General features: G+C 34.6%; 1 protein-coding gene across 7 annotated transcripts in view; it reads right to left on the reverse strand.

Moving 5' to 3' along the window:
- Nucleotides 1–17033, reverse strand: part of PIBF1 (progesterone immunomodulatory binding factor 1) — a 231565-nt gene that overhangs the window by 175788 nt on the left and 38744 nt on the right. For all 7 annotated transcript variants that reach the window (XR_002785568.2, XM_010589414.3, XM_010589415.3 and 4 more), the window contains exons 6-9: nucleotides 6204–6337; nucleotides 4839–4947; nucleotides 4370–4551; nucleotides 2785–2910 (exon numbers count right to left, since the gene is read on the reverse strand). Coding sequence is in view for 6 of the 7 variants with exons in the window: in XM_010589414.3 (XP_010587716.2) it covers nucleotides 2785–2910; nucleotides 4370–4551; nucleotides 4839–4947; nucleotides 6204–6337 (551 nt within the window). In the remaining variant the exon portion in view is untranslated. The remainder of the gene's footprint in view (nucleotides 1–2784; nucleotides 2911–4369; nucleotides 4552–4838; nucleotides 4948–6203; nucleotides 6338–17033) is intronic.

Consider the following 17033-nt stretch of genomic DNA (forward strand, 5'->3'; position numbering starts at 1 on the left):
TAAATCCTGCCCAGTCTTCCTCCTGAGATTTAGAATCTTACAGCCAACTTTCCTATTTAGGTATCTCACAGACATTTCAAATGAAACTAAATTTACCAAGTTTTCCTGTTAAGCCCTCTCTTTTTCTAATATTAGGAATTGGGTCACCATTCGCTCAACTGCCAGGTCCTGAAATTTGGGTGACATTCTTAACTTCTCATCCCCAATCTAATCTAATCGCTGAGTCCTAAACATTTTCCAATCTGTCCCATTCTCTCCATCTCTACCGGTCCTCATCCAGTTCAGTCATCACCTCTCATGTTCATGACGGACACAACTGCTAAAAGTGGCTTCTTTGTCTATAGTCCTATGGTCCTTCAATCCATCCTCAACACTGTTGGCTGGTCTTTTCATATAATGATATATAAAAAACTAAAGTATACTTTTCAGAGATGCATATTTAGATGATAAAAGTATAAAGAAAATCAAGTAAGTTATTAGCATGTAAGTCAGAAGGGCATACCTTCACGAAGAGAGGAGTTAGACAAGAAGAGGCTAAAAGATATTTCTGTGACACTGGAAATATTCTACTTCTTGACATGAGTGGTGGTTAAATAGGTATTTAATTTATAATAATTTGTCATATGTTCACTGAAAAAAATGTACAATTCTTAACATGTGCTGTATTTTACATACACATACAAGCAAACGTATACAAGGTTAAAAAAAAACATAACAAAGTAACTAAATGAAAACCAGTGCATTTTAAACAGTAGCCCAAAATTTCTTTGAGCTACCTTGAAAAATATCTTATCAGGATTCAAATATAAAGGCTAAATTAGGACTTCAAAGGCCTTGATCACAGAAATGATTACAGTGCTCCCACTGGTAATTAAAATTTAAACACTAAAATATAAACTATGTGTAAGGAAACAAAAAATGTTTTTATTTTTCCTAAGATAAAAATTTTTATTCTTTTTAATTAATGTAATATATACATATAATTTAAATTTAATATCCCTGCCTTGCTGATCCCCAAAGTATATAGTCTGTCACTGGTAATACAACACTGAATAATCACTTAAGAATTTTTACATTATGAAGTTCTTTGTCACTTTCATTGTTAATAAAATCCTAAATTATGGCTGCATCATACTAATTTCATAGCTCAAAAAAGAGAAAGAACAATGCAAGCAGAAGAAAATAACCACTAAATATTTGTTAAGTGCACAAGTGAATGATTTCTTTCATGTTTAGTGTTCCCAGTTCTTTGTTAATTTCCTTGGGCATATACTTTTACACAGACTTAAAAAAAAAAATCAAACAAGTAGATAAAAATCTATCCCTGTATGCTATATTTATGAGAAAAGTAATGATTAACTCACTAACTTATAAGTTACTGTATCTTAAAAAAGAAAAAGATAGCCTTTAAACTAAAAACACTGTCATATATCGCCTCCTTTGTTACCATAAAGCAACATTTCCATAAAAGAAATCCAAGAAAAAAATCATACTGCTCAAAAGGATTTCAGCATTATCATAAAAATCTCCCCAGTCTGCCGTATTAAAACAGTAATTTAACAGTAATTAAAAAAAAATCTTTGTTAATTTACTACCCCAAGGATAATTCTACATATGTAGTAGCTCTTGCATATTTTTCCCACTAGAAGTCAACTTATTGACACTATTGGAGCCCTCGTGGTGCAGTAGTTAAGTGGTACGGCTGTTAACCAAAAGATCGGCAGTTCAAATCCACTCTTTGGAAACCCTATAAGGCCATTCTACTCTGTCCTCTCGGGTCTTTATGGGTCGGAATCGACCCAACAGCAACATGTTATGTTGTTATAATAGAGAGCAGTTTTTTCCTCTGGAATTAAGGAGTGGAATCTTAAATTTTTCTGCTAGTATAGCCCTAGTAAAAATATGTTACTGTGCTAATTATAGATTATTTAAGTTTAATTTAAAGTATCACTGACAACAATCAGAAATATCATACACTTATAACAGTGCTGATAAACTATCCTGGCAATTAAGTTAAATTCAAAATAATTTCCCTATTTAAAATATAAACTTTCAAAAACCACATGAATTACAATGATGGTGTATAAAAATAACTGCCCTTATAGTAAGTAGCAAGTATTTCCCCCTAATACTTCCAGTTACTAACCTAGGGGAAACCAACATACACTAATCTAAATGTAACTGCATGAATTCAAAAGATCTTTCTTCAGAATTATCTAATATGACACCTTTCAGGGCCAGCAGCTAAGTGAGGATATGTAACATTTCATAATACTCTTTTAGTATCAAAAAGTTTCCAGGAGAAATTGTTGATATGGTATAAAAAAGAAGTACTTGTCTCTTTTCAAAGTCAGCTGCCATTAAGTAGATTCTAGCTCATGGCAACCCCATATTTATCAGAGTACAACTGTGCGCCACAGAGTTTTCAATGGCTAATTTTTCAGAAGTAGATTTCCAGACCTTTTTTCATCTCCACCCTCGATCTTAACTGAGGTAAAGGCAAAAGGACAAGTTACAGGGGTAATAAAGAAATAGTGGGAACATCAAAGTAAAGAAGCCTAAAAGACTGATAGACCTTATTCTAAAGCTAGCTATGAAAGATTTTGAAACTTTAATACTCTCATTATATTTGGGCTTAGGTTTATGTCACATTTCTTTAATGCATTCAAAAGGACATTATCTTATAGAAATAGAGCTTAATTTCAATAAAACTCCTATAACCTCTAAAAAAAAAAAAAAAGAAAGAAATATCGCACAAACATCCTACTTTTTTTTTTTTTTTACCTGTTTTCCCGTTCATACATTTCCCTAGAGGCACTCCGAAGCTGATCAATCTCTTGATTAGTTTTCAGTCTTATTTGTTCTAGTTCATCACGTAGTTTATTTTCATATTCTGTTTTATAATGGTCCCTGCAAAGAGTCAAAGGGAATAACCACTAATTTTTTTTATGTAACACAAGTAGGCTTTTGTAAGATTTGTAGGATTTTAGTATCTTATGACCTACTTGTAAGATTTTAATAGCTCATGTCAAATGTACTCTCTGTGTATACTGTTATTGGAAAAACTTAACTATTACATAAAAGTTTTATAATTCCTAAAAATACTGTTTCAAACTAGTCTCACCTAGGGTATCAGCTTGTTAAACACACTGTCTTAAAGGATTACTATATAAATATAAGTCATATTGAATAATTATTCACCTTCAAAAATATTTTACTAATAGTTTTTAATGCATATGGCTGGAGGAGGCTTGAAAGCTGATGCATATGAAACGGCTCTCATTTAAAAATAATAATATGTTGACTTGTAAACTTGCACTTAAAGCACAATAAAAATTATTTAAAAAAAAATAATATGGTGTGATGCATGCTGAAGGACAAATAATAGCAACAAAAATATAAAAATAAAATGACTAATTGACTCTTTACAAGGCTACTGTAATCTCTTAGATAAGGCAAAAGATTATACAGAGTATTAAGAAGAAAATCACAAACTGGTGAAAAAATACTACAGGCCAGAGAAAAAGTCACAAATATGTAAAGAATTAAAGGATACAACTTAACTTTTGTTTTAGTTTTGAATGTGTTGATAAAAATAATTCAAGGTTTATAAGAGGCATAAGTACATAAAGAACTCTAATAAAGAAATTATATGTAATAATAAAAAACAACAATCATGTAATATTTTTTTCACAGTTTACTATGTGTCAGGAAGTATGGTAAAGTTCTACATCTATATTGAAATCTCATATGAACCCTATTAAATTGTGGTTATTATGGTTGTTTCTTTTACAAATAAAAAAAATGAGCAGGTACGGAAGGTAACATCTTGTCCAAGTTTATACATCCAGTAGAAGAGTGAACCCAGGATTCAAATGCAGGGAGTCTGGTTTTAAGGTTAAGCCTGTACCTTAAAACAGGAAGCAATGGTGTCTCCTAATTCTCCTCTTAAATTTCACACTGTCAGAAAAGGCCAGCATAGTCAGGATTTTTATGATAAAATTTTCTTTCAAAAATATACTCATATAGAGATACTTTTATATTCACTTTCAAAAAATACATACATAGAAATCTTAGTCATAGGGAATTTAGAAAGAGTATGTCACAATTAAAAATAGTGTATGTACACTTTATCTAAAAGAAACTGGGTTTTGGATGTTATGTTGGGAAAACCATTGTATCATAAAAAAGGAAAAAGATCAACTAATTAACTAGAATGAGAACATCTTCTAAGGAAACAAATCTTAAGGTCATCCTACAGACCTTAAAAAAAGAAAAAAATCACTATTCGTCCCCCAAACCATGAGTTCCCTCAAAGAAGATGGTATTAATTTGTAAGTATTTACGTGGAAAATAATGAAAATCTTGCCTGGATGTTACGTATTTTTCATACATCTCTTCTCTAGACTTTTTGGTTTCTTCAAGTTGAGCTTGCAGTCTTTCAAGGCGATCCTCCTCATGGGCACAACGAACACTAAGTTCCATGTTTTGGCGATTTAGATATTCTTTATCTTTTTGCAATAAAGTAATAGTCTGCTGTAAGGTGGCTACCTACACATATGGAGAGACAGACAGTTTAAGAGCAACGTTCTCTTACTTTTCAAGGTTAATCATGCTATTTTCTGTTCGTTTGTGCTTTTTACCCACCATATAAAAATTCTCCTTTAAAAAGAACTGATTCTTACCTTTCAATTTTCAGTCCCAACTGAACGACCGAAAGTCCCTGCTTTTTGGGAATCACGTCAAATAGGAGAAACATCCCTTCCACATTTCTGGCCTGGGCTGTTTTCCACTAATCCTGTATAATAAAATTCAAGTGACTCTATCTGTAAGCTTACCTCTTTTGATAATTCACTTCTTTCTTTAACTTGAGTTTTGAGAGAGGCTTCAAGTATTTCATGTTTTCTCCTAAACTCAGTTGCTTCCTGTTCAAGTGCATCACGTTCACTATGAAAATAAAATTCGAACACACGTAAAACAAACCTGACTTCTCTTTCTACAGTGAACTTTTAAAAAACACTGACTATGTTTCGGGAAGATGAACAGAGATAACCAGTAACAGCGGTCCTGCGGACTCATTCTATGAATTACAAAGGATCTACTTTTCAAATTTAGAAGGTGCTCTCTGTTAAAGACCTTGTTCAGATTTGTACATATAAATTTACTACCTTTAAAAAATAAATACGTAAGCCACACTCACCAGTAAATAATAAAATTTTTTAAGGTATACTTTGCTACCTTTTCAATAATCATCTTCAATCTTATCGTGAAGCCAATACTTTTAAAAGAATTTATGCATGGCTCTAGGCATTCAGTTCAGTTAAGAGATAAAAACCTTTTACAATTTATATCTTAGGTTGCATAGCAGATACATAGGCAGGAATTCTTGTGATTATTTCATTCACAAATTATGATTACTCAGAGACTCTGATTTCCATTTTCAGACCATCTCTCTCCCCTAAATAGCAATACCAAGAAATGGACTGAAGCCAACAATGGGCATCTTAAAAACCTGAGTGTGTGAATGTGTGATGTATGAGCTATGAAATGAGCAGAAAAAGAGACTTCCTATTGTGTAACTAATCCTCTCCAGTCAGAAGCAGTGCCTTTGCACTTTACCTATCCATTTGGTATTCCCATGAAAAGGGCTGTTAAGAATTGTTTTTCTCTATCAATAATTCATTTACAAAGCTCCTCTTTGCCTGGTTAACAAGGTATTATGTACATTGAAGAAAATACAGAAAAGCATAAGTTAAAATAAGAATAAGCCATAGATCTGACTACCCTTAATAATATTTTAATATATATTACACAGGTATTTTGTGCTTTTATAAGCAATATTTTTATTCTCACACAAAAATGAACATGTTCCCTTTGCTATGTTTGTCTTATGTAAAAATTATAAAGCATGATACAGCAAAACATCCATAAACTTGCTCTCCACAATTAATGACAGTTAACATTTGTCCATACTTGTATAAAAGTTTTGTTTTGCTTTTTAAGATGATAAAATACTATAGCAGCAACCTCTAACTAAATTAAAAAATACAATCTAAAGCCCCCAAAACAAATCCTAAAACTACATCCTTTTGTGAAATAAAGAGTAGGGTATAAAGTAGAATTAACAATGCTGATGGTAGGAATTCAGGTGACTTTGACACATGCATAAAATGAGAACTACTGTCAACATCTTAACTACTTACCTCTTGACTTTATCATAGTTCTCTTGACGGTAATCACCTTGCTGAATTAATTGCTTTGTGTCTGCTAATTCTAGCGCCAAACGTTGACATCTATTTTGAAGCTCAGAGCAGCTTCTTCGCTCTTCTTCATAGGTCTATAAGTTAAAGGAATAGTAAACATTTCAAATTAAGTATAGTTGACCAAACACTGTATTGAATTCTTCTGTTAAGCTGTGAATCTCCTTGCAACTAAAACAAACAAACAAAAAACCCTCGATTTTTCTGTTTAGGAATTTTTTTCCCTACTTAAAGATATATAATCTTAAACTCAAGGAGCCCTGGTGGTACAACAGCTAAGCACTCTGCTGCTAACTGAAAAGTTGGAGGTTCAAACCTTCCCAGATGTTCCATGGGAAAAAGACCTGATAATCTGCTTCTATAAAGATTACAGCTTAGAAAACCCTACTGAATAGTTCTACTCTGCCACATGCGGTCACTATGAGTTGAAAGTCGACTTGATAGCACATAACAACAAAAACGTCTTAAACTCACAGAGTAGTTTATAAATTCATTTGTAAGTCATTTGTTTAAAACCTGAACTTTGTTTTCCGTTAAAAAAAAATTATAACAACTATGTTTTGGTTCCTAGGATAATACATAAAATGATTAAACCAAAAACGTATCATCATCTAACTAATTCTAACTCGTAGAGACCCTATAGCAGGACAGAGGAGAACTGCCCCATAGGGTCTTCGAGGCTTTAATCTTTACGAAAGCAGACTACCACATCTTTCCTGAGCAGAGGGGCTGGGGGGTTTGAACCATCAACCTTTTAGTTAGCAGTGAAGTGCTTAACCACTGTACCACCAAGGCTCCTTCACAAAATGACTACAAATGTTAAATTACTTTTTCCAACATTTCCTGAGTTATTATTACGCCAAAGATATAGAAATGAATAAAACACAGTCCCTGTTCTTCAGGAGTTCACAATTTAGAGATTGATCATGCTGCTTCAATTCTGATATTCTGCAAAAAAGGAACTGTGGCCCTGGGAACACATGCCTACACTGAGTTGCCCTCCACTCATCATGCTGCAGCACACACGGACAGAGTTACTGAGATATGGGGCGAAGGGTGGAAGTGAACACCTTACAACAATCACATGCCTCTTCAGAATCTGGTCCTGCTTACTACAGGCCTCATTTCTCACCATTCCTCGTGTTCACACTTTACCCTCCAACCCTATATCTGAAATTTCCATGCTTTCTCTATCCTGCAGGATTTTTAAGCATGCTATTCCCACTACCTGAATACCTGCATATAATCTGAATATTTGCCTCCTTCCAAGCACTGATCTCACTCTATCACTGTCTTGTTCTCTATATACCTCACCAGAATAAAACAACTTAAGGGCAGGCACTTTGTTTTGTTCATCACTGAACAGCCATCACTTGACACAGTATCTAGTATACCAAAAAAAACAAAAACAAAAACAAACCCGTTGCCATCGAGTTGATTCCGACTCATAGCGACCCTACAGGACAGAGTAGAACTGTCCCGTAGAGTTTCCAAGGAGCGCCTGGTAGATTCAAACTGCTGACCTTTTGGTTAGCAGCAGTAGCGCTTAACCACTACGCCACCAGGGTTTCCAAAAGTGGAAAGGAAGACTAAATCTAGAGCAAAGCTTCCATTAAAGAAAAATGTTCCAGTGGTCTACAAATGAGGAAGGTTATAAGTCGGGGTATCCAGATGACACGAATGCCTAAAGAAACAGGAGTTTTTATGTGAGGGTGGCGGTGTAATCCTCTAAAAGTGTAAAGATTTAGAGAGGACACCAACCCCCTAATCCTGAAATATATGGGGTATAAACTTTTAGTGCAGAAGAGCAATTCCATGGGATATAAATTAATTTTCTTTAAATATAAACACCATATGACCAACTATAAGCAGAAAGTATATACATTCTACCAATACCTTCTTTAGGACTTTCCACCTGAATAAAATCCCCCTTTTAAAAAAAATTACTTTTGTATTTTTTTTTTTTTTAAAAAACTGCTTCACTTGTTATCAGCAACTAAAATAAATTAAGGGATAGTACTGAAAAATGGGAAAAGTAGCATTTTCCTGTAAAATAAACCAGACCTCACAATTGTGTAGAACTTTGAAGTTTAGACTGAAGAGAGCAGAAAATATTATTTTGTCCCACCCCTCTACATTCCTCCTTGTCTTGAGTTCAGCATCAACTTCTGAGGGAGGCCTCCAAGCCTCAGCTCTGAGTTGCATGTCTGTCTTGTATTTTCCCACAGCATTTGCTTTTACCTCTGACAGAAAACCCAGCACATGTACTGTGATCTGCTATTACTTGCCTCCTACATCATAATGAAAAACTTAACCTAGTACCTAGTACTCTATTATACAAAAGATTTGCAATTAATGGCTATAGAAAAGGACATCAAATAGATTAAAACAAAAGAAGAAAAACAACAACAAAAACCTTTTCAAGCATAAATAAGCATAAACTTCTAGGCACCAGCCCTTTGTAACTGAAAATTTTCTACGTAACAGTAAGTTAACAGCAAGTCTTAATTTCCTTAAAAAAAAAAAAACTACACCATGAAAATAAGGACAATCCCAGTCACTGAGAAGACTTCAACTGTTTGCCAGTTCTTCACATATATGGAACAGAACTGATTTTCACTGCCAGGGTTAACGTCATCTTTCTAGCTCCTAAATTAGTCACGTGAGGAAAGAAAACAAGGCTACCCCTAGCCTGAAAAAACTAAATCTGTTATTGTAATTGCATGTTTTCTTCTTTTGCCTATAGCTCTTGCACTTTTCCCACACCCACGTAAGACTTGGAGCTCCTTAAAGACCTCTTTTCTCTGTATACTCTAACGCCACCAAAGTTTACAGAATCAGTAATTGTTGAAATGTGGATGGGCTATGCAGCCCTAGCTTTTAAAATAACTAGCTCAAGTTGTAGAAAAAGTGTCCTTAAATGTTGATAAATATTTAACAAATTATCAGTTTTCTAACTAAATTCAAGACTATTATTGTGTATCTGCAAATAAAACCAATCTAAAACAATATTCTATATAACATATATACAGAATGTTGTCAAAGATTTTCTCTAAACAGCATGAAGGAGCTTCTATTTCTTGATCTGGGTGGTGGTTAAACAGCTGTGTTCACTTTACGAAAATTCATCAAGTTGTACAATTATGATTTCTGTACCTATATTACACTGAAACAAACCCCCAAAACAAGAGGATTTAGCGGGAAAACCATTAACTGAGAAATTCTTCATAGATGCTTACATTAGGAACAGCAAGGGGGACGCACGAGATCCCTATCAAAGTGGAAAAGGAGCAGGATGGAACAGGATGGTAAAGAGACACCTTTTCTACTCTGTTGTTCTACTGTTTCAAGTTTTCTGTAATAGGTGTGTATTATTATTTTAATTTTAAGATATATTTAAAAACTTAAACAAATGATTTATTTTTGTATCCCCAATGGTTAGCCTGACGTTTAGGACAAATCGAGCATTCAATACACAGCGCCTTAATGGACACATGAATTAAATTTCCTGGAACTTAATAAATTGCCAAGTAACCACAAATTTTTTTTTTTTTTTTTTGAGAAAACCATGAATCTTATAGATCTGATTTTAAATTCGGCTGTTAGACACAAGAAATTGAAAATTTTATATTATGGGCTAAGCTATCAACTATTAGGTCCTTTATTTTCATACTGAGATGCTTTTTTACCAATGCCTCGTTTCCAAACAACAGCAGCTAAGCATTTAGATTAACAGAATTTCAGAGATGAAAGATGTCCCAGAGATAATGTCGTACAATCTTCTTATTTGATAAGGTAAGAATATTAAGGCCAAGAGGGGTTAAAAAGGAGCCTTGGCGGCGCACCAGTTGAAGTGCTCTGCTGCTAACCAAAAAATCGGTAGTTCAAAACCACAAGCTGCTCCACAGGAGAAAGATGTGGCAGTCTGCTTCTGTGAAGATTAAAAAAAAACCCATTGCCATTGAGTCAATCCTGACTCACGGCGACCCTATAAGACAGTGCAGAACTGCCCCATAGGGTTTCCAAGGAGTGCCTGGTGGATTCCAACTGCCGACCTTTTGCTTAGCAGCCATACCTCTTCACCAGTATGCACCAGGGTTTCCTCTGTAAAGACTACAGCCTTGGAAACCCTATGGGGGCAATTCCACGCTGTCCTACACGGTCGCTATGAGTCAGAATCGAATCAACATCAAGGAGTTTGGTTTTGGGGGGTTTAGAGGGTTAAATGGTTTGTCCAGGACTCCAGAGCTAGCAGAGACAAAGCTAGAATTTAGATTCCTGAACTCACAAATAGTTCATTTTTTTTCTTAATTTCAAGTACCTGTTTTCTGAAGAATCTATTCTGTGAAAACTGTGAAACTACTGATCAGAAATTAATATTATTATTTATTAATCAAATCCATGGCGTTAAAAGAACTTTAACTGCAAATTTTGTGGGCTCAAAAATGGCACATGAATAGATTCAGTTAATTTGGGGATTTCCCTTAAAACAATTACTGCAATTATTCCTTATGTACATATTAAAACGCAACTTGACAAAATTACACTGAATTTAAACACTGAAAGTAAAAAAGTATTCAAAGATGCAATTAAACAGGTACATTTTAAACAATCAGCAGCTGCTGTATAAACCAAAAGGCAATTACTTTGGACAAAAAGAATTTCGGAGCATCACTTAAATCTTTGGCCTCTCACACCATGTAAGTGGAAAAGAAAGTGGCAGCCTATGTGTCACAATAAATCTTTTAAGAAATGAAGTGACCTCCTGCCTGTGGGGAGATAGGGCATCCAAGGAAATTGGAAACAGGATACAGTGACATTTACCTTAAGGTCAATGGTTCAAATCAGAAGCAGTTTACATGGGATAGCAGTTCAGTCTATGATAAGAAATGGCTTGGTTAGCTATTCTGGAAAAGTAAGAATTTACTCTTCAAAATTCGCAGAAGTTTCACATTGTCAGTAACCTAATCCAAGCAACTAAATACTGAAAGAACAAGAAATGTAATTAACAGTTACAGGCTGTCCCTCTAAGTCACAACAGAAGTTTACTTTGCTGCCAGACTAACTTCTGCTGTAACTTTAAAAAAAGGTCTTGGGTTTTTAAAAAGTCTTTAAAAAAAAAAAAAAAAAAGCAAAAAGCTGAAGTAATAAAAGTCTGCTGTGGGCTAAGAAGGAAACAAGAAAACGTTAATGCTTTTTATTATACGCTATCTTTTCAATTACATTTTCTTCAATAAATGGTAGGTTCAAACATAAAAGGGTGAGCCTTTCTAAAAAAATTTAGACGGAAAAAGAAAGTTAACTTTTATCAAGTGTGATAAACACTACATTGGGATAAGAGACATGAATGAGTTCAAATTCTGACTCTAGAACAAGGGCTCTGGCAAGTCAACCTCTCCGGACTTAAAGTGCTGCCTCTGTAATGTGAACATACTACCTGATTCATTTGTTTGTTTACGTGTCTATGACTGTGCTAAAAATTGTATTACTGTATTAAAACATGATCCGTAGCCTCATGGATATCACAGAACCCTCCATTTCTAACACAAAATGTTGATGTGTCGGGAGGCCATTTTTAAATAGCCAGCATTTTATTCAGCAAAGAAACAAATTTGAAACATTGGTCTTTCAATAGGTACTGACCCAGAAGTGACTGAACCAAACATTTTTAAATCTTAGTATTTTAAAGGAGACAAATTCGCTAAATTATCTTTAAAATCTCACTTATTAAAAAGAATGTAAGTATATCAGGACCGGGCAGTGTTTCATTCTGTTGTACACAGGATCACCGTGACTCGATGGCACCTAACAACAAGAAGTATATCAATGTAAGAAAAGTATGTTTTTTCATGCCTTTAGGGTGTCTTAAATAAGCATTAAATACCTTTTTCATTTTTACCAATCTGCGTTCTTGCTTAATTGTATTTCCCAAATGCTAGCAATGTTGAATATCTGGCCACTTGTAATCTGCACTTCTTATCAAATGCCTATTTACAATCTTTGCTCATTTTTCTATTGAGCTGTCTTTTTCTTGAAATTTATTAAAAAAAAAAAAACAAACAACCAAACCCATTGCCACAGAATCAATTATGACTCACAGTGACCCTACAGGACAGAGGAGAACTGTGCTGTTGGGTTTCCAAGGCCGAAAAAAAATTTTTTTTTTTTTTTTTAATCTTTATGGAACCAGCCTGCCATGTCTTTCTCCTGGAAAGCTGCTGCTGGGCTCAAATCACTGACCTTTCAGTTCGGAGCTGAGTACTTTACCACTGTACCACCAGAGCTCCTCTGTGCATTACTAAGAGCTTTACATAGTATTGGTATTAACTTTTTATCACCTGTATTCCAATTTTTTCCCCAAATGTATCCTTTAAAAATTAAACTTTGCATGTGGTATGCTTTTTGTCTTTTTCTTGTAAAGCTTTTACCCCACCTCTGGAACAGCACTGGCCAGAAGAGCTCCCTTCAATGATGAAAGTCTTCTGTACCTGCACCATCCAATAGGGCAGACACCAACACATGTAATCATGAGATAGTGGCACTGAATTCTAATCAAATTTAACAGCTGCATGGGGCTGTGACTACTTTATGGAAAAAATTAGCCACTCACAGTTCAGCCCAGGAACTGGCATAGGCTGGGAGCACTGATATCACCTGGGAGCCTGTCAAAAATGCACAATCTTGAGTCCAACCTCAGAGCTTCTGAGTTAGAATTTTCATATTCACATTAAAGTTGATTCATATTCACATTAAAGTTTGAAAAGCACTGTCATTATTCACCTAAATTAAGAATTTTTAAACTTTTTTGTACAATGGACCCCACTGGCAATATAGTGATGCCTGTGAAACCCTTTTGAGAATATTTCTAAAAGCATAAATTAAAATTATGGAATTACAAGGTAAACAAATTATTCTGAAATAAAGTTATCAAAATATTTTTAGAAGTTGTATATGTCCTTTATTAATACATTAAAGACAAGACTTAATGAAGTGTCTAATCACACAGTAATGGTGAACTAGTGATAAGCATAAACTATTGAAAGATACCTGCAATAACTACACTGTGATACGAAAATACCTGATTTTAAAGTTGAAGGAGTCACAGGTAACGGTAATACTACTTTGATTTTTTTGCCTACGTTTGTAATTGAAAGAAATGCTAAATTTTAGTTGGAAGTGAAAATAATTTCTTCCCCGTACCATCTGAAGGTCGGCAGACTCTAAGTTAAGAATGTCTGTGTTTGTTCAAGTAACTGCTTAGGTTTTCTTCTATAAATTTTAATCCACCTGGAATCACTGTTTGTGTATGGTATAAAATGTGAAGACCAGCTTTTTTTTTTTTTAAACAGATGAATACTAGTTGTGCTAGAACTCTTTTAATTAATAAGCATCTTTCTCAACCGAACCGAAGTAACACTACTGTGGTATGTAATTAGATCTGTTTCTGTAATCTGTTCCACTGATGTTTGTCTGTTTCTATGCTGGTATCACCTTTGATTATCTTAGTTTTGTAGTATAGAGTGGGATCTTGGAAGGACCAGTCTCTTACCTTCCCCCACGTCCTATCTTCTTTTTCATGCTCTTGACTATTCTAGAGCGCTTATTTTTTTCATAAAGTCTAAAATTATTGTACCCAGTTCTAATCCATGTACACTTCTCTTTCTCCCCCGCCCCCGAAGAAAACAAAAACAAGAAAAATATTGGGATATAACAAAACTGCATTAGATTAATATATTAACAGCGGGCAAACTGCTATATTTATGACCTTGTCATCCCTCTAGGAGCCCAGGTGTTGCAGTGGTTAAAGGGCCTGGCTGCTAACCAAAAGGTTGGTGGTTCAAAGCTACCAGCTGCTCCGCTGGGAAATTTTATTGCCTTCTTCATATAAGTTCATTACTTCTCTTGGGAATAAAATATTTTCTCCCATGTACGATCCAGACAGTTACTGTAAGTCTAAAGAAATGCTACTGATTGATTATGCATTTACCTTGTATTCACTCACACTATTAAATTTCCTCATTATTTTAGTTGTTTTCCAAACAATCTAGAAAAAAATAAAATTTTTTCCAATTTGTTGTTTTTTACCCTATCCTTTCATATTTTAATTTTTCTTTATGAATTTGCATAGAGGATATTTCTTACAAACAATACACAGCTGGATTTGGTTACAGAGTCAATATAAAAGTCCCTTTCTTTTAATGGAACACTTTTGTCTATTCTTCAACTTTCTAGAGGTAAAGGAGTCCAAACACACTTTAATCCTGAGGGGGTAGGGCCCCAAAGATTTTTACAAGTCAAGATCTGCCTGCTCAGGGCTCTTTCACACTGTCTTCAGGCTCTCACTCAAGCTAGGGGAGAGAAATGTCAAACTTTGGTAGTGTATCTCCAACACGGCCTCTATCAATTTCTTTCCTTGAATGTGGCAAGCTATGTCCTGATTGAGAAGTAGAGTCGATTTCTCTTAATGACTTACTTGACCAAGACAATGTGGCAGAAGGAATGTTTTAGGACGTCCAAGTTAAGCCCTAAGAAGCCTTTAAACTTCTGCCTGGGTCTTTAGAATGTGTACTCTGGAGGCGGCCAGTTGCCACGTCCTGAACCTGCCATGCCTAAATTAGTCACGCGGAGAAAGCGGTGTTTCAGCCACCCCATCCTGGTCCTAAATGTGTGACTGACGAAAGCTTCGTATGACTCCAATGTTAGCCAAACAAGAAATACCCAGCTGAACCTATAAACCTTCAGAGCCATAACAAATAGTACATTGTTTTAAGACATGAAGTTTTAGGGTGGTTTGTTATGAAGGAAGGAGCCCTGGTGGCGCAGTGGTTAAGCAATTTGAACCCACCAATCACTCCATGGAACAGAGATACGACAATCTGCGTCCACAAAGATTTATAGCCTTGAAAATTCTATAGGGCAGCTCTACTCTGTCCTACTACAGGATCGTTATGAGTTAGAATCGACTCGATGGTAACAGTTTGGTTATGTAGTGATATATAACTGGAATAGTAATTCTCCCAAAGTCTAAGACCTCACTAAGACCCAGGCTGCCTTAAATTAATGGTGGCTTGGCTAAGAAGCAGATAATTGGAAGAATAAAATAAAATAAAAATTATATTTATTCAGGTTGTCATCTCTTAGAATCTCTTTATTTCCTCTTCTTTTTACTAAATCTAAACAGTAAGCTTTATTCTATCCAGACAGAAGTTTATACTGACTATACAATTTTATCTTAAAATGTTAAAACGATAGTTTATGTAGTTCTGAGTCTAGCATAGCTATACCCTGTAGTGAGTACGATGATTTAATGTTTTCACTATCTGAACTGTGAAACTTTATTCAGTGATCTGTGATAGCATATGGCCTTTATTTGACTCAAATACATATTAAGTTGACTGTTGTTCTTTTAAAATTTTCTTCTGTGTGCTAATGCTATTACAAAATTAAATTCAAACATGAATTCAAAATTAAATTTTAAGCAGTGCTATTCATTTTAAAGATAAAGAGTCTAACCTATTATTGTTTACTAATGAATCTGTTTAACACTAGGATAATTACAACTGATGGGTATCATCATATAAATACGTCTTATAAAGGAATTTTAAGCTCATCAGTTGGGCAGAATTAAAAAAAAAAAAACAAAACTTTCGGAATACAGTTAATACTCCCTGAAGTATAAAAACAAGTACGTATCATTAAATACCTAATTTCATCACATTAACTAACTTACTTACAGATGAATATTTAGGATAAGCCTCAAGTTTATATTACAGACTTTTTCTCAATAAACGTAACTATGTTTTGAACAAGGAAACCACCTTGAACAAAACACTCTTGTTTCCTAGTTACCTAAGTTCTCATAAGAGAAAAAGATTCACCATTTCCTCATGAAACTTCATAGGTTTACTAAATGGTGACTCATTAATGCCTTGTATTGTTTACATTTCTTCTTTTTTGAAATGAAAGAAGTATCCTGAAATAACTCTACAACAGCACAGCGGTTGCACATAGCTTACCTGCACATGATGGACCAAAATTTTGACCTGCTATAAAGATAATTCATAAGAATATCATAAAAACACTAAGTACCATACAGAAGCTCACATACATAATATAGCTCAAACTATGATACAATTAGACTATATTATTAACACTTACAAATAAACTCCACATTTGAAGGAAAAGATGAGCCGTATTTTTCAGTGTTAGTATCTAGATACTTCCAAATAACTAAAGTTCTGGAAAAAATTACAAAAGAAAATTCCAGAAATCCACTAAAATTGGTACTTGAAGAATAATTTCTTTTTTTAAAAGTGAAGAATCGCACTCTATTAAATTTCGAAAACAGTTCCACCTCCTATCTGTCATGAGCTAGCAGATTACATGAATAAAAAGTGCAGTTAAATCAACTGTGTGGCTTTTACATTTCTGAACACTTCTGTTAGGAATAATTCTGAACTCAGTACACTGAGAAACCTCCGATCTGAAAAATATGTATTACACCAGAAAAGTTTTGTTTTTTATAATTTTTTCTCCCAGGGCTTCGAACAAGTTCTAAACAGTTCAGTTGGTCATGGCTGATGGAAACAAGGCAGGGCTTCAAACTGGCTGGATGTGGTTCAGTCACGGCCTATGGCAAACAAGGGCAGTACAGGCATTGCATAGAAACCAAACTTCTTGTGCATCCGCTTTTGACCAGGGGAGGAAATAGGCAGCAGTGCCCTACCCAAAGATGGTGGTCAACTCCGCTGCTTTTAGTGTGTATGGCTCCTT

This window comes from Loxodonta africana, chromosome 17 (genome assembly GCF_030014295.1).
Source record: "Loxodonta africana isolate mLoxAfr1 chromosome 17, mLoxAfr1.hap2, whole genome shotgun sequence".
In the NCBI taxonomy this organism is placed as follows: domain Eukaryota; kingdom Metazoa; phylum Chordata; class Mammalia; order Proboscidea; family Elephantidae; genus Loxodonta; species Loxodonta africana.